At 41.4% G+C, this 24,886-nt stretch overlaps 1 protein-coding gene across 1 annotated transcript in view; it reads left to right on the top strand.

Moving 5' to 3' along the window:
* Positions 1-6,040, top strand: part of ATP5F1 (ATP synthase, H+ transporting, mitochondrial Fo complex subunit B1) — a 16,708-nt gene extending 10,668 nt beyond the window's left edge. Inside the window, exons 6-7 of the mRNA XM_018559757.1 lie at positions 3,650-3,829; positions 5,851-6,040. Of these exons, the coding sequence (XP_018415259.1) occupies positions 3,650-3,829; positions 5,851-5,922 (252 nt within the window). The 3' untranslated portion in view covers positions 5,923-6,040. The remainder of the gene's footprint in view (positions 1-3,649; positions 3,830-5,850) is intronic.
* Positions 6,041-24,886: the final 18,846 nt, after the last annotated feature.

Below are 24,886 nucleotides of genomic sequence, written 5' to 3'. Positions count from 1 at the left end.
GGGGACAAAAAAATTTCCTTTTTTTTTTTTTTTTTTTGAAACATGCTCCTTTTTAAGCATTCGAAAAACAAGATCCCATTTCAGAATCATGCTAAAATAACATTTTAGAACCAGAAATGGGCATGTTATGAACTTTGTTATGCAAATCTGTAAAGAACTAGTTCACACTAAACTATAATATATCAGTTTGCTTGGCTGTTGATAGGTCTTCATCCAACATTTTTCCACAATATGTTCTGTGCAGTGTTCCATGCATGGAGGCTGAACCCAGAAGTGTTCAACTCTGAGTATTTTTTGGATCAGAGCTGCCAAATTCAGCCATTCTGTTATAGATGTGCTGGTGTGTTTTGGGATCATTGTTCCGTTTGCTTGACTGAGTTTTGGCCAAGCTTCAGGTGTCAGACAGATGGCCTCACAATTGGCTCGGGAATGTTTTGGTATTCAGAGAAGTTCATGGTCGACTCAATGACTGCAAGGTGCCCAGGTGCTGTGACTGCAAAACAGTCCTAAATCTTCACCTCTCAACCACCGTGTTGGACGGTTTGTATGAGGTCTTTGTGCTGATATGCTGTGTTTTGCCATAATGCACAGTGCCACGTTGCTAAAAACCAAACCTCCCCACTTTGCCCAAAGGACATTGTTCCAAAAGTCTTGTGGTTTTGTTTTGATGCAACTTTTCAAACCTAAGCTGTGCTGCCATGTTTTTTTTAGAGAGAAAAGGCTTTCTCCTGGCAACCCTTCTAAACAAACAATACTTGGTCAGTGTTTTTCTAATTGCACTGTCATTAACTTTTAACATGCTAACTGAGGCCTGTGGAGTGTGAGATGGAACTCTTGGCTGTCTTGCCATATCTCTGAGCTTTGACCTTGGAGTGAATTTGCTGGGACATCCGCTCCTGGGAAGATTGGCAACAGTCTTGAATGTTTGTTTTCCACTTGTGAATAATCTTCCTCACTGTAGAATGATGGACTTTGTTTGGAAATGGCCTTAGGCCTCGTTCACACCAGATGCAGTGCGTTCTGGCCAGAACGCACTGCATCGCATTGTGGCCGGCTCACTATGTTGTTGGGCAGGAGGAGGCGTGGGGGTCCATTGAAGTGAATGGCACCGTAGCAACGACCTCCGGCCGCAATGCGATCAGCCACACAGGATCGCAAGGCACATTATGCCTACGGTCCGGTCCAATCAAAATAGTGCTTGCAGCATTTTGACCGGACCGCAGGCATAATGTGCCTTGCGATCCTGTGTGGCTGATCGCATTGCGGCTAATCTCTTGCTTTCCTGCATTAACCTCCGTTCACATGCAGAGAACACTTTGAGTAAAATGTTAGACAGCAAAACAGGCTTCTGTGAAGCAGTTTCTCCATATGCCCTAGGCGGGTAGATGGAGCCTCGTTTAACAAGCTCAACAAAAAATGTTATCGGGGGTAAAAATACTCTCCTTCTGAAGGATAAGAATTGGCCGTTCAAGGCTTTCCTTTACTTTCGTACCATAGTCTGTTTTCTCACAAAGGCTGTCTTTTGGTTCAACCACAAGGTCTGGCACTTCAAGAGCACATCTTAGCCTTAGCTAGGACAGCGTTGCACATGAACCTGGTAAGCTTGGTCGCAGGCACTGCCAGAACATCTGGACCTGCTGTCTAAAGGATCGATCTGATGTCCTGTACATCAGTCATCAGCTTTAACACCAACTTTTGTAGAAACTCAGGTTGTAAGACGGGGTGATTGTGGAATATGTCATTCCTATGATGCTGACATGCACAAATCCACTTCCCACAAGGTATACCATCATATTGGAAGGTCTATTTTGGGTTGTGTGAGTCTTGAGAACTCTCACCCCAGGACTCTCTAAAATGGATGAATTCACTTTTTACTGCAGCTGGGTCTGGACCAGTAGCTGGGCCCTTAGTGCCGTCAAGGGTCAGGTCATTCTCTTCAGAGACTGCTGAAGTCTTAGGTAGGCTACAGGCTGTGATTTTATTTTTTATTTTTCAACCTGTGTGCTGAATAAAAAAAATATAACCGATTTCCTGTTCAGCTGTGAGCTTTGTATTCTGACAGTGGCACTGGCGAATGCTGGGTGGCTCCAAGCACTGTTCGGCCTAAAGGTGCCCATACACTTTACGATTATCGGATGATTTTCGTATGCGATCGACTTTCCCTCTGATAATCGTATGTGTGCATTGCAGTGTCCGACCGACAATACTGTACAATCGTACGACTTTTGACGGTCAAGCATGTTTGAAAACTTTGCTAGATCGTACGATTGTCGTAAGGTTGCTGGCGTTTCCGTCCGTCAAAAGTCGTACGATCTACACTGCTCTTGCGCTAACGAAAATACAGCAAATCAATTACCGCATTTTGTCCAGGTGCTTTTAGTTAATTATGGCTAAATTAATGTTGCGATCATCGGGGCAGGATGGGGCTGCCGTAGGAATAGTCGTACGATTTTCGATCATCGGACGAAAAGTTTCGTCCGATAATCGTAAGGTGTATGGGCACCTTAAGATTTTCCAGCTGGCTCCTTCAATCTTTTGATCGAGGGATGCCAGGTGGAAGGGTGCTGACAGGGGCACCCACTGTGTAAATTGTAGCTAGTTCATCAAGAACTTTCCGACATTTGCATGATGTATAGCTGGCTGTGCACCCCAATTAAGATGATGATAATGTTGTTATTTATATATTTTTTTTGTTTTGTTCAGAGGATAAAAAAAATTCCTGTCATATCACCTCTCCCTCGTGTGAATTTTGGTCCATTTGAGCTTCTCGGGGACATACCTGGCCCAGTTTTAGACCCACAAGGTGGCTTTCCTTTTGGCCATAATCTCGGCTAAACAGGTGTCTGAGCTGGCCTGCTCTGTCTTAAAGTGGCCTTGCCCTTTCACTTAAATCGGTACATCGTCCTGTCCTTCCCGGTGCCAGTTCACCAGAAATACATTTGTCTGAAAGTTGTTCGTGCAGTTGGGGTCTACCTTTCAAACATGGCCTCGTTCAGTAAAACAGATAGGCCAAGAAAGGGCACTCTGACTTTTAGCTCCACCCTTTCTACAAGGATCCCTCAGCTTATGGTCTCAAGGACAAGCCCTCCGTTTCCTGTCAAAGTTCACTGCGAGCGCTTCTTAGGAAATTCAGCATTAGTTCTACCAAGTTGATCTTTTATCGTCTTCTGATGCCAGCTTCAGACATAAAGGTTTACAGGCAGCTGTTTGTGTTGCATGCATTCCCTTGTTTTTGTTTGTTGCGGTGTTGCCCACCTTTCAGTTGGACTTGTTGTGGACATACCAGTTGTTCAAAAATTCTGTTCATTAATGGACAGGAATTTTTTTTTTTTTTTTACTCCCTGTAAATTCCTTTTCATGGACACTGGTCCACTTTGTGTTTATGGCCTTTGCCTCTTCGTACTACTTGATAAATCACTAAAGCAATACTGGTCATAAAAGTGGCATTATATCCAGGGCTGACATTTTTTTCTGCCAGTGTCCAGTTCTCTTGCAGGAGGCAGTATAGTTATGCAAGAACCGTGTCCCTCGCATAGAAGGGTTAAGAGTACAAAAATCCTCTTTTCAATAACAATACTGTAAAAGAAATGGAACTTCCAGGTCTCATGAAAATTGTTGTTTTTTTTTCTCTTTTTCAACTCCTGTGAAGAACAATGTGGCAATGATTTTGGAAACTAACTACAGGGAGAGGCTGTTGAATGTCTACAATGATGTGAAGAAACGTCTAGACTACCAAGTGGCTCTACAATTTCTTCTGCGCCGCAAAGAGCAGGAACACATGATCAGCTGGGTGGAAAAGAATGTGGTGCAAAGCATTACTCCACAGCAGGTAAAATAATAATTTCCAAAAACCCAACTTGTGCAGTGTCTGTTGTATTTTGTTATATCAAATGTGTAGTTTGGAGCTGAAGTGGCACTTACAGGCTCAGGGTTTTCCTGAGTGAAAGGGAGCATGCTCCAGGATGGAGGGATGTGCCGCTATATTCCAAATGAGTATGAGCACCGGTGTTGGAACTTCCTTTGTGCCAGTTATATGGATTTTTATGTAAGGTCCTTTTTTATAATGCAATCACTTCTTCCTGAAGTTTGATTAAGTCTTAATTTTTATACAGGGCCGTTCTATACATACTATGATGTAGTTCATCGGTAAATGTCCTATATTTATCAACCCTTCCATGTGCAGAATAAACACTGAGTGATCAGCCCTGAGCACTCGGTGTTTGGAAACAACTGAAGACATAGTGACTATTATGTCCCCAGTTATTAAGGAACAGGAAGTGCTCTCATCACTTTCTGTTCATTTACGTAGTAATGATTATCATTTTACTTTATGAATGAACAGGAAGCGGCTCAGTACAGAGGCTTCTTGTCCATTCATAACTGGGTTGATAGTAAGTGAATGAACAGGAAGCCTCTGTACTCTATTTAGACCCCTGATATTTACCCAGCGCCCCTAACAACAGTAAAGTAAATAAAAAAATAGGTAAAGAAATTTTTTTTAAAAGGTGGGGAATAAACTCATTTTCAGTTTCACCATGAAACATTCTGCTGCGGAGAGGTGCGTTGCGGTGCCATTCATTTCAATGGCACAACAAGCAGGCCTACCGCCCGCACCGGAACTTGTGATACCCAGGGATGTGGAATTCCTATTGCACGACGCCCAGGACATGCTGTTCCGGGTGCCGGGAGGGTGTTTTGTTTTTTTTTCTACATTTAGCACCTGCTTCAGGCAAGCAGGGCTAAATCTAGAGTGGGGGAGCTTTCTACAGTTGATTTGAGTGGCTGTACAACGCGCAGATCACTTGTAATCGGCCTGCTTGTCCTTCTGCCCCCGCCAGCCTCTTCCCTGTGCGCTGTGGTTTTCGGGGTCCCCTGCTCTTGTGGCGGACCCCTGACCACGGCAAATGCCTTCAGGATGCAGAGAGGGGAACGTCCATTCTCCACTCTGCTCTGTGATCAGTGACACAGGACTGCTGTACTCGTAGTGCTCCTATGTCAGCTTTCACAAGTGGAGCTGTACAGAAGATCCAGCACACAGGTTCTGGATCTTCTGTATTGGAGGGCAGGCTCATATAGAGAACTTGTCACCTCCAAATGCTATTGAGCAATAAAGTTAAGTAAAAAAAAATAAAAGAAGATAAAAAATAAAATTTTTAAACCAACCCTGCTGCCTCCGCCATCTGCATGTGAACAGATGCACGGATAGGACCTGTGTGCATGCGCTGAGTGCTGCCTCCTTTCCACTGTGTGCCATATTGTGGTAGCCGGGCAGCAGCAGCTCTCTAACATGCACAGTGTACATTAAAGGTAATTTGGGAAAATGGAATTTACTTGCTCAAGTCTGCTCCCCCCCCCCCCCCCGGTATACTTGCATTTCATCAGAGTCCTTCCCCTCCGCTGGTACGGGTGTAATATCAGTACCCCATACTGTCATCCAGTGCAGCCCTGCACTATGGATTTTGAATTTCGCTCACAAATTGGGATCACTCGTTGGTCAGCGCGGTCACAAAAGAGAAGCGCTAGTTCAGTGAGGGACCGGGCATCTTACGCACCTAAATATTAAGAGATTGTTGCCCACTGTCCAATGCTGCATAGCAAGAGTAAGATGATGTGATTCAAACAGTTTTCTACACCTATGATCTGGGTGCCACTAAAAAATGCCTCTGTGTCCACTGTGGCACCTATGTCTTAGGCAGCCGATTCTGGCTTAGAGATTTGAGGCCTATGTGTTTTTAAGTGAAGTTGGACTTAGATTCTTATGGCAGCATGTACATCCTTTTTTTTTTTTTTTTTTTTTTTGTTTGGACATCTTTCTGTTATTAACTAAACAAATCTGTTTGTGTTTTTCAGCAAAAAGAAAGTATTGCTAAATGCATCAATGACCTGAAACTTCTATCCAAGAAGGCACAAGTGGTAGCTTGAGTTTTTAAGTTGCAGACTTGTACAGCAGAGCTTTCACCTGTCCCAAGACCTGCCCTGTACCATACCATGTAACCAATAAATAAATATTTCTACACAAGTTGTCGTCCTTGTGCACTTTTGAGTTCTAGTGTGTTTTGTTTGTTTTTGTACTTGGGGTGGTGTTATACCAGGGATAGACAACCTAGGCACTCCATCTGTGCTGAAACCACATATCCCATCATACCTCTGGGAGTCATGTCTTGCCTCGTGGGACTTGTTCCACAACAGCTAGAGTGCCAAGGCTGCCTACCTGGTGTTGTACCATAGTAAACATTTATAAAAGCTGTATATAGTTGGTGATGGACTTTACTGACTTTTTGCAAAATTTGAAGATGTGAGGTTTTTTTTAGACACTTTAGATTTCTTTGTAAAGCTGTTCTAATCTGAGGGCAAGATATGGAAAAAAAGAAAATGTCTCTGGTAGTAAGTCATATGAGAAAACTTCCGTAATCATCTTCCAGGACACTACATACCCTGTTTCCCCGAAAATAAGACCTACCCCGAAAATAAGACCTAGTACTATTTTTGGGAATTGCTAAAATATAAGACCTACCCCGAAAATAAGACCTAGTTGTGACCATTTCCAGGGCCGGTGGTGGCATAAGATGGAACTTGAAGAGCCGCGGGAGACAATTCAGCGGTGCCAACTAAGCCAGCGCTAGAGGAAGCGAGGCGGCACTTGAGGGAGCAGAGCCGCATAAGCCGATGCCAACTCCTGTCACAGGCGGAGTGATACCAAATGCACTCCGCCTGTGAGGAATCCATAGTGAAAGTGCACTTCGCTCATTCTGGCCAGCGATTGGTTAGCAAATTGCTCTTGGAAAGGTACGGCACCACTGATCACCATATTTGTGTACATGAATACATGTAGACTGTTGTACATAAATAAGTGTGGATTGTTGTACATAAAAAATTAAAATAAGGACCTACCCTGAAAATAAGACCTAGTGTGTTTTTTTGAGGTTAAAAAAAATATAAGACAGTGTCTTATTTTCGGGGAAACACGGCAGGTGCAGCCACCCTCTTATCTAAAATCAGAAACACATGGCTCTCATCCAAATAAAAAGCGTCAGCTACCTGACAGCCTCAGTTCTTTGCTTACTGTGCTGAAGAAGGAACACCATTTACAGTATTACTTTGGGTTTGGCCACCATGCTTTTTGTAGAGGCCCCATCCGGTCTTAAAAGTTATCCCAGAACAACGACCTGGATGCCAAAGATTGGTAGATGGCAGGTTGCCCAATGGTTTCCTTATCCAATTTAAGGGTAGGTAATCATCTTCCTTACCTTTTTTTTGGTCGTTTTCTAGTCAGTCCCAAAATTATGCTGAAGTAATCCTTGTAAAAGTATATTCAATCCTATGAGATGTCCTCTACTTTTACAATCTGTTAAAATTTTGCTCCCGATCCACTACTCCCACCCCCACTCCAGGCCTTTATTACCAGAGGGATAACTTCCTCTGACAAGCCTCTATCTTGAAGACCTGCGCTTCAACAGCCATGCTGCCAAAGCTAGTGACTGAGAAGCAGGTTCTACTGACCCTTGTAACAGTACCTGGCTTGGAAGTATTTGGAATTGAAGGGTCGAAAGGACGCCTTCCTATTACAGCCTGATCTTGCCTAAAGGAACCGTAGGCTTCCATTTGATAATGGTAATAGAGTACTTTTACCACCCATAGCCTTTTTAATGAAGGCATCCAAACCTTCACCGCAGAGCCAGTTTCTTGCAAAGGCAATCTTTTTTAGCCGTCTTATTACGTGCCGTTCCAATATCTATGCCACAAATGCCTAACCTGGAGAAGTGATGCAATGTATCAGCAAGACCATCCACAAACTAAAGAAGAGCTCCAGGAAGCAATTTCAGCTTATGCAGGATCAGAGGGCACTGAACCAGGATCATGAGCCATCCTAGTCCAAAGTGCTATGGTTTGGCAAACCTCCATTGTAGCTACTGTGGGGTTGCAGGTTAAGCCCAATAAGGGGAAAAGAGTTTTGAATAAACTACCTAGGCATTTATCCACTGCATCATTAAATGGAGGAAGATCATTGACTGTAACAGTCAGGAATCTATTAAGGCAGGAAACAGCCACATCTACCTCTGGGATGGCACTTTTTTTAGGAAAGAATCCCCTAATGGGTTTTGCTGAGCTAAACATTTTGGAGGTGTGCATAATTTCTCTAGATGCTGCCAGTCCGCATACAAAACATCCTTTACCAAGGAAAGGAATGTACTGGAGAGCTTTTAGGGGGTTTCTTTTTCTTAAGAGAACCCATACTGGTGACCTTAGGGTGGTCACGACATAATAACTAGATGGCAAAATGATAAAGTATGGCATGTGCAAACATTCTGAAACAATTATAATGAACATTTCATCAGGTCAAACTCCGTAGTAATTGATAGAGCCAGAGCTTATGTGGAGGTAACAAATGTCTCACTGGTAAAGAAGGATTGTTTTTTCTCCTTATTTGAGGCAGGAAAGTACAATCCTGGTATCCACTGCAGTGAATACTGCTCAGTTGGGGTTGAAAATGTTGAGGTGAGCTGTGACTCATTTGGAAGATCTATTTTTTGAAGTGAAGAAGATGGAGGTTAGGCATGTCTAATTGTAGAGAAGTGGTATTTGTCTCCTCTAGGTGAGGTGTAGATGTTCTACCCTGAAAAACTGCAGCAGTAATAATCTCTTAGCCAAAGTTCAAAACGGTGTGGAGCAAGATGTTTAATCTCAGGAAACTTTCATTTAATCCAGAACGAGAGGAGGAGAATGGGGAAACTCTGTGGTGCCCTATTGGCAGCCGATTGGAGGAGGAGACTGGGGGTTGGGAATGCCCATTCAGTTCCATTTGTAGAGCAATTGTGTGGTATGTATGTGTGATGGGCCCACCTGCCCAATCACTGCCAGAGCTTCTCTTCTCCTGGGGCCCTTAGATTGCCGAGACTCCAGCTGACACCAGGGGCCCCCAAAATCACTCTATTTTCCTAATCAAATGTCCTAAAAAATAAATTATTACAAGACTTTTAGCCTTCCTCTACTATATCCAATACTTTAATGTTTTGCCTTTTAAATATACTGTACTTCAAGGACACCACCTTTTGCTAGGAATGTGAGGAGGTGCTAAATTCAGCTAACTGCTAGAATGAGGTAAGGCAAGTAAGCACAATATTACATACAAAATATAACCAAAAATAGCCCGGACTTGTCCGATATGCTCATCATTAAACCCAGGGAATTTTCAACTTGTTAGAATATCTCCATGCAAGTGGGGCTTAGTCTTTTGTGGAGTGCACAAAACACATTATAGTAATCTTCGTAACATTTGTGCTGTTGTTACAGCAAATAAAAGTATTTTTTTGTACTCTGGAGGATTGGCAGCAAATTTGTTCTTCAGCTGCCTCCTGTTCCATTAATGTGACCACATCTGAAACAGCATTTAAAGTACTCACCCGATGGCATATGGTTCCTTCCAGGTTAATACATCTACATCCTTCACTTTCCACAAATTGTTTCAGAGGTTGTGAGACTGCTGCTAATTTTATGCACACCTGGTGGTCCTGCCCTATGATAAGCAGGTTCCGGTCTAGAGTAGTTCATCTATTACAAAATTTCTCCACCTTAAGCTGCCTTTTCTCACCAAGTCCCAATTTAAATGAACTACCCATGTTTTGCTTACAGCCAAGCAAACAATTGCAGAGGTGTGGAAGAAACAATTTACTCGATTAGTGGAGGTCAAGCAGCGCATTGACACTTTTTTTTGGGATCAAAGACGGACACCTATAAGATCTTCCTTAGGAGCGAACCCCATGGATCCCATTTTCCTACACATCCCTTCCACTGGACTATATAGCGTTCCTGTAAAGCACACCTTTTGTTTGAGGGCGAACTCTAGAGCCCTCTCTTTTCCCCTTTTCTTCTGCTTTTCCGTGTTCCTGTTGCACCATATTCTCACTTCTGCAAGGGGAGGAAGGAGGGGGAAGGGGACTGCAGTGCATCGCAATTTTACCACGTTCCAGAACTGGGGGGTTTTTTGTTTGTTTTTTTTTTAGCTTCAAGTGGGTTTTCAGGTGCGGTCCAGTGCGTTTTTTTATGCGTTCCAGACCAGACAAAATAACTTTTAAGCAAGTATAAATCACTTAAAAATTTAAGCAGCATGTTTTCCCAGGCCAAACCTGTGAGTTGACTGGGACTGAGTACATGTCAATCCCCTGAGTATTTATGCACTCCCTCAGCATGCACCACTGGCCCAGTGATCGGCTTGTGAGGCATAGTCATTCCTGATGTCCTCCCATTGGTTGTCCCACACTGCAGCAAGGTCACACCCCACTCAGGCAGGTACACTCAATAACAGAGCACCTGGAATTAACCAGATAATAGCCAACTATAAATCACATAGACTGTTTACAGCTCTAGCAAGCAACATTTCTAGTAGCCACTGCACTGAAGGTGGCAGGGGCTACATAACAAATGTAATGAGCTGCGTGAATGACTTGCTTGTTTACAGTCTAACATTCAGCAGACATATTAGGTACATTCATCTCTCAAACGTAAACATAAAAAAAAAAAATCCCCAAATATTTTGAAATGTACAGTATCTGTAATATATGTAAATGAGGAAAAGGGAAGTGCAAGATAGCGAAAGAGAACTGTGACAACGATGTGTGTGGTTTGCCGATGCAAAGCAGTGGCTTCATGAGACATATCCTCTACAAACCATAACATCTGCTTGTTTTAAACCATTGGAGTTATCTCCAGGAACAGTCTTAGAAGCTGATAGAAGACTTAATGGTATGAAATGGCTTTGCTATACATTGAGTTCTGCATATACACAATGCAATGTGTGGAGGATTTGACTTCCAGTTAGAGCAGGGCAAGTTTTAAAACGGGAATGTTTAGTGTTTAATTATTTTTAGATATACATGTAAAATACATGTAAAAGAGAACACCTTGATGAAAGTAATGCTATCAATATGTAATATTGTTTTAAACAATGTTTTTCAATATCTTTTGTCATTATATAAAATGTATTCATGGGGTCAGCCACATTTTCAAAGTACATACTATGGCTCTGTCTCCTTCTTTGTAAAATTGTTTTAAACAATGTTTTTTGATATCTTTTGTCATTATATAAAATGTATTCATGGGGTCAGCCACTATGGCTCTGTCTCCTGCTTTGCAGTGCTGCACAATGGTTGAGCTTTTCTGCTTTATTTCACATCACAAGTGCGTGGGTTTTACTAAAGGATATGTGAGTATGTTGGTACATCGATCATGCAGGGACAACCAAATTGTATCCTATTGTAACTGTACATTTGCTAAATGTACCAACAATTGTGGTTTGCAATAGAGATGGTAATGCAGATATCCCACCACACACCTGACTAATGTATCCCTTGTAGTTTTTTGAAAGGTACAGTAATAACTAGCAGATGGGGGCCACTACAGATACAGTACATATGGAGAATGAGTTACCAGCACACTGTCATTCCTTCATCAAAAACAGGGACGTTGGTCAACCATTAATTTATAGCGATAAAACAACGTTTATGGACCACACAGGATCCCTTTATTAGGCAAAGTGCTACAGAGAGTGTACACATGCTGGCTAAATGGTGGTGTACTTAAAGTAAAAATGTTTTTTTCTCTAATGTTATTGTGTCTGTCTGACCACGGTTTTATTTCATGCAGCGAAAAATGCATGTATTGATATACAGTGGTGTATTTTGGTTTTGTGCTGCCCTAGGCAAGACTAAACTCGGGCACCCCCCTCAATCTAAATTTGCCCCACTCCATCCTGTTTAGGGCATTTTGCGCAACCTGTCAGTCACTGGATACAGCACTCACAGGGTCTCAGGACAGCTGTGTATGGTCTCTGGTGGGCTGTATGGGGTCTCAGGAGAGCTGTGCAGGGTTTATGGTGGGGTCTATGGTGGGGTCTATGGTGGGCTGTGCAGGGTCTCAGGAGGACTGTGCAGAGTCCCTTTCCCTGATACATGTGCTGTTCCTCTTACCTGCAGCACGAAGTGCCATCAGTACCAACAGGATACATTGCAGTTCCCCAGCCTGCTTCTGGGACATCCCACCATCAGATCACTTGCTATGGCCAGCCCTGAGCCACCCACTGCTTCTTCTCCACCTCCTGTACAAAGCCAGCTGGACCGCATTTCACTGGGCCCTCCCCTCCACTAAGCAGGTCTCTAATTAGGCAGCCTCTCTTAGGGCCTTGCGACCGTCTGGTTTGCCTCATAAGGCAGCCGCCGCTGCCTGATTCTGTGCCGCCCAGCCTCGGCCCACCGGGCAAGTGCCCAGTATGCCCAAAGGTAAGAAACTGCCGCCCCCCTGAAAAGTGCTGCCCTAGGCAAATGCCTAGTTTGCCTTGGGGTAGATACACCCCTGCTGATATAGTTAGAGGCAACTAATAAAAAAAAGCCATAGTACACGCTGGGTGTATCTCAGTACACATGTGCGGATATACCCACTGTGGTCACAGTAAGCGATTGTACAAAATTTAAATAGACCTTGTCACCATCAATGTGATTTATCATGATATATCATAAATGGTGCCGTGACTAAATCAGAAATAGGAACATGTATCACCAGCACATTTATTCCTCAGAAAAATGCAGCAGCAATGTTTTGGAGCTCTATGTTAAATTCATCAGGCAACAGTGACCGTCATATTCCTACCATCACACATTGACTAGCTTCATGATCAGGAAGGAAGAATGCCCGGTATTCCATAGCTGCTATCTCAGTGTTTATTTAGAACAAGGAAGCAAGTAGTTGCCTGCTGGCTAAACAAGGGAGCAGATAGCTGAACAAGGAAACAAATATTTTTGCTCTGGATAAAAAAAGAATATTTATTAAAGGACAATCACAAAACCATTTAATTTTCACACTTCTCTTTAGCAAAAATATAATCATTGTATTTTTTGTGTAATGGTCGAACTGACTGGCTGATTCTGCTGATTGGCTACAGTCACTGTTCACCTGACAGTTTTCCACCTGGCTCCTTCGACAAAATTAGATTAAAAAAATCCATGGATCGAATTTCGCCCAATTTACCAGGAAATGGTCGACATTCATTCCATGTCTGACCAGCTTAGGCCTCTGGTATCATACACTGGAGATTCCAGCCTCAGGATTTTCCTTCCAAGTTTACAACTTTGCTGCTAATAACATGAAGCCTTGCATATTTTACTATAATGTTCCTGTTGAATGAAAAGTCTGATAAACATATAGAGGATGGTATAAATCTGGAAAGATAGCCCTACTACAATACCCTAGGCCAGCATTTCTTAATCCTTTTCAGTCATGGCACCCTTTGAATGTTTGCAAAATCTTGAGGCACCCCAATCTAAAAGGTAATAGATTTTAAGGGGGAACCCCATGCTTAGACACACAAAAAAAGTGGGTTCCCCCTCACACTGAAGTCCCTCTTCAAATCAGACGTCCCACCCACATCAGAGCCCCCCTTTTCACATCATAATCCCACCTTCGCACCAGAGTCCCCTATACATCAGGAGCCCTCTTCATATCAGGAGCCACCACATCAGGAGCCCCCCTTTACCTTAGAACCTGTCCTTTTTATATCTGAGGGCGCTTTCACATCAGAGTTCCCCCTGCACACCAGAATTCACTTTTTCTTATCAGAGCCTCCTTTCAAAACAGAGGCCCCCTTTCACAACAGAGCCCCTTTCACATCAGCGTTCTCCCTTCATCAGAGTTCTCAGTCCCTCCTTCACATCAGAGTCCAACCATCACAAAATTTCTAGGCATCCCTTAGGAAGCCAGAAGACACCCTGGTTAAGAGAGGTTGCCCTAGTCTGAGAACTAGGCCAAAGTTTATGGCAGAAATTTCAATGTCATTTGAAAGGTTGCTTTCTTTCAAATCTGCGGCTTTCATTAATTTTTTTTTTAATCTAACCATGAAGGGTCTTGTTAAAACATTTCCTATTATGTGGGGTGCTTCAGGTGTGCTCTCATGGTGGATGCTACAAGTGGCAGTGCCAACACACACTGCGTTAGGCATGGGCCGTTGTTATCACTCTTTGGAAGCTGGCCCAAAGCAATGATGTGCAGCTGATGCTGAAGAAGAAGAATGAAGAAGATCAGCAGCACTAATCATTAATAGGGATGAACAAGTATGCCTGGGTTCAGTTCATGAACAGTTTAGTCAATCTTGCTCGAAGTTCTCAAACTTTAAAATACATAAAACCATAACCTTTAGGTATGTAAATATAACTATGTTTCTTTTGTTTCCTCATAGATACTCAGCAAGTTCAATGGGGGGAAAATCTTCTAAATCTTCAGGTGAGTACCAAATATGTACACTTAAGAAAGTTAATTTGCATCTTAAACCCAATCACTAGAATCTCATATAAACGTAAAAATTTAATTTCAAAGGTTGCTTTCTTTCAAATTTGCAGCTTTCAGTAATTTATTTTGATCTAACCATGAAGGGTCTTGTTAAGGCATTTCCCATTATGTGGGGTGTTCCAGGTGTGCTCCCATGGTGGATGCTACAAGTGGCAGTGCCAACACACACTGCACAGGCATGGTCGGCTGTTGTCACTCTCTGGAAGCTGGCCAAAAGCAATGATGTGCAGCTGATGCTGAAGAAGAAGAATGAAGAAGATCAGCAGCACTAATCATTAGTAGGGACGAACAAGTCTGCCTGGGTTCAGTTCATGAACAGTTCAGAAAATCTTGCTTGAAGTTCTCAAACTTTATGGCAAACCCTATTGAAGTCTATAGGGGTGACACTTTTTATTCAATTCTGGCCATTTGTAGGTCTAAAAAGCAAGCTGTTATCAAAAAAGGCATGGGGAACTTCCATGGGGCGTATGTACCAATGGTAAATCTCTTCTGTCCCAGAAGTTGATGTGTTGGAAGCAGAAAAAATGAGCAAGCATAAGGATTTTAGTGAATTTGACAAGGGCCACATTGTGATAGCTCCTTGACTGGGTCAGAGCAACTGCAAAACTGCAGCTCTAGTGGGATGTTCCTGGTCTGCAGTGGTCAGGACCTACCAAAAGTGGTCCAAGAAAGGAAAAACGGTTAAATGGTGTATACTAACATGAAGTTAAGAATAGTGTAGGGTACCTAGGAAGTGTCATGGACATTTTATTATAAAATGTGTTCTAAGAATTGCTTTATCACCAAAATTGTGCTAACTTCAGTAAGCGTCTATGAATCTTTCCCTCAGCCCATTTACAAATATTAAAATTGTGGTATTACCTATTGATTCTCACTTTATCAAAATTGCTTTAGGTTTTACCTAAATCTATTATATTCTATGGGTGGTGATGAAGTTAAAGTGTCAATAAACACAACAGTCTATGTCTATGCCAAGTGTCTACGTCTTTAAAAATAATATCTGTACCTTATAGCAGAAGCTTTTCATCATTCCATTTGGTAAAGCTGCTAAATACCTGGCTGATCCTGCCATTTCCAGGGGCTTCCCTCTTGTCTGTGGCAACTCTATCACAGCCAATCACCTGGCTGTTGCTTGACATTCTGATTGCACCTGCTTTCCCTGTACCGAGAGGAAGCCATTCACTTCCTCTTCCTCACTGGAAGCCACCTCACATGACAATTTTCATCTGCTTGAGGGGCAGCTGCAGCATGTAGAATGACAGCTCCTCCTCTCCCATGCTCTCCGCTAATTACTGCGTCAGCTTGCGGGGGAGCTTTAGCATGAAGAATATCATAGTGGCTTCTTTATTGCTGCTGGCCTCCCCACGTGATAAACGTTGCAGGGCTTGTTATCTGGGCATCAGATTGTATTTGGCAGCAGCTTCTGCAGTGCCTTCCTGGAGTGACATTGGCACTTACGTGTGCAGCTTCACAACAGCCTTTCTGCTTACTCCTCCCCCATCTCTCAAGGGGGTGGGTAATGAATTCCAAGTGTCACATGACTGCGGTATTTGGTGCTAAATACAAAGTATTTGGGAGCATTGAATTGCAGTTGGCTATAGTGCATTGCTTATATTTGTGAATTTGCTGATGAATCATATAAAGTTGTCTTAAAGGATTTAATGACACTTCAAAGCAAGCCGTGCTTTAGGTTTGCAAGAAAAAGCAACAGGTTCGGTTTACTGACTCCCTCCCCAGCAGCCATTCATTACTTACCCAGTCGCTCTTTTTGGCTCCTGGGAGCAAATAAAAAGTCCAAGCTTGGATAAGTAACTCACACAAATTTGGTTAAGTGTGTATGGCCAATTATGTGAAGCATATGTCTTCACAAAGGATAAAGTAGTATTAAACTCTCAAACTTTTTTTTTACAGCATCCAGATCACACAAATAAACACAGCATTTCTATATTTTTTTTGCCCAAGCACTTAGTCATCTTTCTGAACAGATGGCTCCATGTCTCTCAGCTCCACTTCCCTGAACTTATTGTACAATACAAGATCACAGGGGATAGCACAGTCTCCAGCAGTTATCCTTTTACTAGTTTGAAAAAGAAAGGAGGGAGAAGGAAGAACAGAGAAGGGAGGAAGAAGACGCATAGAGCAGGGAAGTAGCTTGTCTTGCTGTGCCTATGTATTTGTGGAGACATACAGTACACAGGTTAGTAGCACACACAAGGGTGGATCCATAGGATCCTGCAAGGCAAAGGAGCCACCCTAAAACAGGAAGTCAGGACCAGTGCTCAAAATACCAGCTGATTCTGCAGGAAACTAAAACTTGTGAACATTAAGAAGCAGCAGGAGCTGTAAGTGATTCAATCAGCATTTGAAAAAAACATTTGACTTTCATATTATTTTAAGTTAAACAGTGGTGTCTATTGTATATGTTTACAGACCTATGGGACAGAACATCCTCTTTTCAAAATAGTTATTACAGCTTATGTCTGTTGTGAAACAAAGGTTTTCACAGTTACCTCACTATCTTCTTCTGAATTTTGTTGTCATATCATCTACTGAGTGTGTGGATGGTGCACTGATAGTTTTACTTTATATAGGTACAATGCTTAGTTACTGGTTGCAATTACACAATACTTTCCAGTTTCAATTGAAGGAAATTATGGCAGAATAAATAGACTGGATGTGCCGCCCCAATAGGGACATAGAATATGAGATGCATAGCCTCAGTTAATATTAGCATTGTTATATAGGTTAGAATTTATATAGTGTGATTTGCCTAACTATTTTCTCATAGCTAAATTCATGTGTTATCCTATGCTGCCATCTAGTGGCCTTTTGTTGTAATGTACATGTTTTTCTGTGATTCTTTGTGATGTCTACGATGTATTTCCTCTCTGTATGTAGCCCCACCCTTCTTCCTGTGTGCAGTACTTCCTGTGTCATGGCCACAGTTGAAAGCCACATGTAACAAGGACACACAGGTAATCTGCACAGTACGGAGGAAAGGCATCATTTACTGACCGCACAATACTATAACCGTTCAACTGCTGTTCCTATCATCTGCTGTAACCTGATGTTAAAGAATAAAAACCTCTTTTGAATGAATCGGTATTGACGAGTTCAGCTATCTGACGAGGATTGTCCGCAGTGAGTATATCTGCTTATACAGGCCAGGCATAGAGGTCTCAGCAAGGGATATATTTCGCTATCACAACGATCGGAGTCAGAATACTGGAAGAAGAAGAGAATTGTGCTATATAGTTTTTGATTATTACAGATAACCCCATTTTTTTAAAAATCTCTGCATATGTATGTTTTTTTATTTCTGCATATGTGCATATGCATGAATTTATTATACACAAGTGGCATAACACTGTTTGCTTAAGACCCAGGCCTTTTTTATCTAAAGTCTATATAATGCTAAAATAATTATTCAATGTTCTGGATAGAGTAGGATAGTGTAAAACCCTGTCTTTTTTTTTTTGCTTTCCCAGACATTTCCTTTCCCAGAAATATAGGAGGGGGTATTCAGATATCTCTCTTAGACAGTTTTAACACAACAGATTTACCCATTGGAAGGTTTCCATTCACCTCTTGTTCTAGTGACAACTTAAAAGGAGAATAATGAGGCGAGTGATTTTCACTCATAATCTGAGCCTGACCTGTGACAATGAAACTGTCACACGACGGCTCAGGAGATTGGGAAGTGAGCGAAAACATAACCTCACTCGCTTACTTCTCGATCTATCTCTGCAGAGAGCCGTGACTGTCACGGCTCCCTGCAGGGATTCCGCCCCTCCCTGCTCCGATCTTCCAGCGCTGACTATTAAAAAAGTAAGACTTTTATTTTTTAATTATTTTTAGATATGCTGTGTGAATAGGAACACATAACAAACATATAGTGGGGGTTTCTCAATTTTGACTGCAAAAGTGTAAATGCACTTTAAATACTGTGCCTGCAGCCAGTGCAATATTTTGCTGGCTTTTTCTGTGAAAAAATACAGTCTCATTTTGTTTTTTTCCATCCTGTCAAAATGTGACCTAGTATAAACGCTTAAATACTTTGCATGGAGTCAGTACAATATTTTTTTCAGACTTTTATTTCTGCAAAATATTACCCTCTGGTGTTGATTTTGATTAAAGTCTGCTTGGTATCTCTATGTCAAAATGTGGCCTTGTAAAGGTGCTTAAATACTGTGCATGGAGTCAGAACAATATTTTTCTGACTTTTATTTCTGCAAAATATTACCCTCTAATGTTTTTTTTTTTTATTAAAATCGGCCTGGTATCTCTCTGCCAAAATGTGGCCTGACAAAAGTGCTTAAATACTGTGCATGGAGTCAGAACAATATTTTGCTAGCTTTTTTGCCCTCTAATGTTGATTTTTGTTTAAAATCTGCCTGGTGTCTCCTAATCAAAAAGCTGCCTTTTGTTTTCCTGTCAAAATGCAACTTAGTAAAGCTGCTTAAATACTGTGCATGCAGTCAGTGCAATAATTTGCTGGCTTATGGGTGGGAAATAACTATACTATTTCTACAACTAAAGGTTAGGGGCTTCAGGTATAAAAGTTCCACCTGATGTACAGTACTAGCTCCCCTAGGTACTGCTGACAAGCATACTTGCACATTAGGGCACACTTACTTTACCTAAGCGTGCCCTTGTCTAGCTTCACTCTTCAGCTCTGTTGCCCAGTGCTCCTCTGACACTTCAAGAAAGTAATTTTCACCCATTGGGTGGCTACTGATGATGTAACACCAGCACATGCTGACAGGAGTTACATCCTCCCAGGCACCTGGCCTATTCACAGGATCTTAGAGAAACCATGAATGGGCTGAGTGTGTACAGTGCATGGTGTTAATCGCTGAGAAAAGAGGAATACTTTTTTGGCAGAAGAGACTTTGCATGTTCCTCCCTAGACTTTAAAAAAAAAATTAAACCCTACCTCCCAGCATTTTTATTTTTTCCTGACTTTCTACTTCTGCTTTAAGAACATTCCATTTTGCCCCAGTCCCGTAACAGCAGGTTCATTTGTACAGAACAAATGTACATGCAGTTTCGCTGGACGAAAAGCTATGCTAGATTTTTTTATAAATAGATCCTCATCTGTTTTTTGTTAAACAGAATGATTGGCTAATTGGCATACCGAACAAAACGGTTTGCCAGTCTATAAGGGTTTTTTTCAAATGTAGTATTATTACATAACTGCTGCAAGAAAATACATTTTCTCAACTTAGAAAAAGAGAGTGTGACTGTATTACAAGTCATTATGTTCGACTTGATCAGAGTGCCGTAGTAACTATGGAGTGCACTGCGCAACTCTTAATACAGTACAGCAAAAATGCCTAAAAATGGTTAGAAGCGGCTAGCTGAAAAAGTGGCAAACTGACAAATTCCCAGGTGAACAAAACCATTAAACATGCTTAAAAAATGAGGGGAAAAAAAGCTTTCAAAGAGAAAAGGCCACCAAAAAAGTGGCAGTGTATATGCCCCTTTAGAAATAGTCTTCATTGTGTGTGTATAAACACATACATGTATTTATACAGCTATCCATTTGTTTTAAATGACAACAAAAAACCTAGAAATTTTAATGGTATGGTATGCTTTGAATAAGGGATGTTCTGATACCGATACTAGTATCAGTATCAGGGCCGATACTGGGCATTTTCAAAAGTACTTGTATGCCCCGATTCTTAAGACTGATACCGGCCCTTTCAATTTTTAAACCGCAGTGGCTGGCTGAGTTCCCGCGCTTGTGGAAACCTCAGGCAGCCTGCTGGGGACCTGGCAGTAGCTGTCCTTGGCAGTGCCTGTCCGGTTCTTTATTTCCTCCTCCCCCTTCCCGGCACAGGCACAGCCATGGACAGCCCCACATCGCTATAGGCAGCACAAGGTAATGGGGAGATCAAAGGTGCTGATGTCTGCATGTCACACATACGTTTTATAGGCAGCTCAGCTCAGCACAGAACAATGAGATCAGGTGTTCCTTTGATGAGCAATGAGAAATCAGATGTGTTTTGTCTACTTGTTCTATGTATTTACTGGATGCAGCTCAGCACTGGACAATGAGCTCAGAGGTAATAGTGTCATGGAGATGTGCATCTTTTAACAGGTTACAAAATAGATCACATGTTCCTGTCTGCTTGTACTATAACCAACTTGTTATTGCAAGGAGAGGATGAACTGTACTATGTGTAGCTTAACACTACCTGTATTGAGCTCTGGTCAGTTCTGTATTTAGCACTGGTAAGATCTGTATTCAGCCCTGGTCAGATGTGTACTCAGCTCTGGTGAGATCTGTATTTAGCTCTGGTGACATCTGTACAGCCCTAGTGAGAAACTGCCCTAAAATAATTTGTCTGTGTTGTTTTAGAAAAATTAACACATGTCCATTTAAGAAAAAGTATGGGAAATTGGTATTGACAAGTACCTGAGGGAAAGTACTTGTACTTGGTCTTGAAAAAGTAATATCAGGACATCCTTACTTTGGATTTAATATGAAACGCTATATTACTTTATTTTAGAATCAAGCACTACTACAACAGTGGCTTACACGACCAGGCGAGCCACAACATTCGGCATTGATTCCACTGAAAACCTTTCGGAAAACTGCAGGTACATGTAGTAGTGGAAGAACTGGATGAAAAACCGAACAATATCTTTTTGTTCGGTTTTATTGCCTTATCAGTTCTCTCCAGTCTATTCAATGTTTTTAGCTGTTCTTTTAAGGACTTGGAGCACTGCCAAAGCCAAGCAAGATTCATTTTGTCATAACTAACTAATTTGTTCTGTGCCATTGGAGGAAGACTATCTAGATTTTCTTTACTATAAATTTGAATTTCAAATTCATTAATTTAAACACAACTAAATAAACTAATCCACTTCAGCTTACTTATCTCATGTTTGTCTAATATCTGCTTTGAGTAATATCTTCACCTGTGTCTCAGAACATGCGTCCCGGTTAAGACATTGAGTTAACTTGCTAAAAGAATGAAGACTGATCACTTTGTAGTGAAGAAAGGTGAAGCTGTGATCACTCACCTATAACATCCGACGTTGTGCAAGCAGAAATCCTGTTTTATTGAGGTTCCCCTGTACACGATTGGACATGGATTTTTCCTTAACTATAAAGTTAATGGAACATTTACTTTTCTCAGTGAACATTCACTTTTCTTTTTCTAAATCAATCCCATTCTCTCACAATCACAAAAAAATCCAAATAACCAATGCATTAAATCCCCTTGCTTCCTGTCTGTTTCACCATGTTACTGAATGTAAAGCATAGTTTCTTCTCTCCTTTTTCATTCATTCAGCCCTCAAATGTGCCTGGATGTACTATTCCTTTACATTTTCCTGTAGCTTTATTTCCACATTCAATGAAAATATTCAAAGTTTTCCCTCTCCTTTTAAACTTGTAAGCTCCGTTTAATGAACCCTTTCTAAAAAAAATCAATTGATCTGTTTACTGTCTGTCTACCATCCTAGTCTAATGTATAATCATCTAATCTGCTTTTTCTCTGACTGTTGTCTGATTAAACTTCTTTAATCTGGGTTCCATGTACTTGATACTATGCAAAAATAAAAATAAACTTCTGACTGCTAAATCTGCTTTTTTAAACTTACATTGTGACATGTCTGCTGTCTTTGACCCGGCTGAACTATGTGATTATAGCTCAGTCTGATGATACTAAACCACTAAGAAAGTGGCTAAACCCACACACAGTGCTACACCTACTGTAATTTTGACTAATACCACTGAATGCCTTTCTCTCATTTCTCTGATGTCTTCCTTTTACATAAGCCAAAAATAAAGTAGGACTATAGGCAAAAACAAAAATTACAGAAATGATGCATAAATAGTATTCCCAAAGTTATTATATATCTGAGTCCTTCTCGTTTTATTACCTGTCAATCATGACAGTAAATTAACTATTTTTTCACTTCCTTTAACAGACCAAACTGTCCAGAAAATTCAGCAGTTGGCAAAAACCATTTAATATTGACAGGTTTCATACGGTTTAACCTTTGTACAAAAGAAGAAAGCAATTATTGCTGTAACTGTTTCAAATGTTTTAGCTGGAGGTTGGTTTTAATTTGTCACTTACTTAGATTCCATTAAAAACTACCATCCCATTTAGGATGCTCTACCCAAAGGGTGACAATCCTGACACAATCAAACATTAACAAAATGATTTTATTTAGAAAAACTAAAACTGCCGTGTTAATCATAGTTAAAGGCTTTAGGTAAAGTGTTACCACTTTAATGCATCCTTTCTCATCCTTTTCACCCCAGAGGAACCATTGAAATATATTTCAGGTCTGTAGAAACTCCTGCTAAAATAGTTTCATTGGAGGTCAGTGGGAATAATGCCCTTCACATTAGTAGTTAGTGGAAAGAATTCACAACTTACATTACTCATCAGTGGGAACAATTCCTCCCTTACAGTGGGGGTGATTTAAAATCATCTTACATTCATTAGTTAACAAACTTGCTTTTCACTTACTTACAGAGTTTATCTACTTCCTGGTCCACTTCTGGCACAAATGATGTAATGTGCCAAAGCGTTGCATCCTAGGAAGGTTACATCAGCAGGGCATTGCTGGAGAATCTCATCTGTAATCTTATGAGATCTCAGAAAAAGGCATTTTCTTCCCCGGAGATAATGTGCATGGTCACATGTCCTAGTCACATGTGCCAGAGTTCCAGGAAGTAAAGGGAGAGCTAGTAACTTCCTGTCCTTAGTTAACATGACCACTGTCAAAAGACTGGGAAAGAAAAGAGAAGCAAGGTATGCAAAGAATACATAGCCGGCAAATATGTAATACACATCACTTCTGCATTCACACTACAGAGGGAGAACAGCAAGGAGCTGATCTCCCTCCCTCCTCCTCCTGACGCCCTCCCGAGCCAATCCCGGGCCGTAGATGGGCTAGCGGATCCCGGGATTAAAGGTGAGGGGTCAGGAGGAGGGAGTGGTGGCAATAGCGAACGGGGGGGTGATCCGAAAATCACGCTGTACAACCGATCGGCGGCTGATCGTTTGTATGTGAAACAGCCGTTAACGGCTGTAGACACGAGCGGGTCTTTCCTGCCCGTGCGCACTCTAGGGGGCGCGTGCGAGCAGGAAAAAAATGCCGTCTGGACACGGCAACCCCCGAATGCGAGTCTGCCGTCCGTCCGTTTTTTCTTAACGGGCGGACGGCAAGAGGTTAATATACCTGTTCGCAGTTCAGCTGAGTGATGACCGTACGAGTAGTACATGCTCGACTTGCTAATCTCTGCATTATCAGGTTTAAGTGTAATGTTCAAAACTTTTGCACTCACTAAATCTAGGTAGTATACAATGATCTGGGAAGTACAAAGCAAAACAGAGCGCCTCCATCGTGTAAAAAGTAATTTATTTGTACGGCAACACAGCTGAAATTATACTCACAAAAGGGTCGATCAATAAAAGCATGTAAAAGGCGATGCAATGGAAACCTCTGGCAGCGGGATTCTCACAGAATAAAACAAATCAAAGGTCCTCTGCCCCTGTGAGTTCGAACGGTCTACGCGTTTCAGGCGCACGCCCCCTTCATCAGAGGTTCTGATGAGTAAATTACTTTTTACACAATGGAGGCGCTCTGTTTTGCTTTGTACTTCCCAGATCGAGGGTCTATTTGACCGGTGGGAGCTGCCTTTTCTGTGTATCTACAAAACGTCCAAATTGGCTATTCTCTTGCAACCGGCGGCGCCGGTATCTGTTTGGTTTGACTATACAATGATGTTGTTAGCATACACAATGTGTTTGATAGGGACTGTGCCAAAATTATGTAATGGGAACCTTTCTGTAGTTGTAGACTGCCCTGGTGAACTTAATCTTTCTGTATAAATCTCTATGCCACTGATGTAGTGCCTAAGTATTATAAACAACACAATATTCCAGACTGTAAAAAGTCACCATGGGTTCTCTGACCTGTGTTTAATGGTATATGATAATGTGGTCATTGAACTCTTTACCTCTGCTTGTATTTAATAGTATTAGGTGCTTTACTCTATAGGTTATCTATAACAATACATTAAGTACTGTAGACTGAAAACACTTAATATACATCTTTTTCTTTGCAGCTACAATGAGGTTATATTAGCATTTTTCTCCGGAGTACTAGTGACACTGCTTATCCTTGCATTGAGCCTTGGTGTTATTAAGTTCAAACGAAAAGGTACAAAATGGAACTTTTTGAAGTCTGATTTAGTTATATTTTTTAATTATTTTGTTTTTATTGTATAGTGAGTTTATATGCATTGTCTTTTGTTTGTTATTTATTAGCTTCAGGACTAAAAAACAGTTTTTTAATAAATATTTTTTAATGTTTTTGTTATATAAAATATGTATATTGTATTTACGATTTAGAGCCTGCAAATAGAACCATAACCTCCATTTTACAAGTTTAGCAGGTGAATAATATTTAGCTTTCTAAAAAAAATGTAATATATAGAGCTCAATAGCTCAAGTTTCAGTTTACACAGGCAAAATAATAAACAGAGAGTGACCAACTTCCTTCTTTCACCCCCTTGAAACAA

The sequence above is a fragment of the Nanorana parkeri genome, unplaced genomic scaffold, assembly GCF_000935625.1.
Source record: "Nanorana parkeri isolate BGI_ZX_2015 unplaced genomic scaffold, ASM93562v1 scaffold415, whole genome shotgun sequence".
In the NCBI taxonomy this organism is placed as follows: Eukaryota; Metazoa; Chordata; class Amphibia; order Anura; family Dicroglossidae; genus Nanorana; species Nanorana parkeri.
Note: the sequence above shows the minus strand (reverse complement) of the source record. Positions and strands in the feature narration are given on the sequence as shown.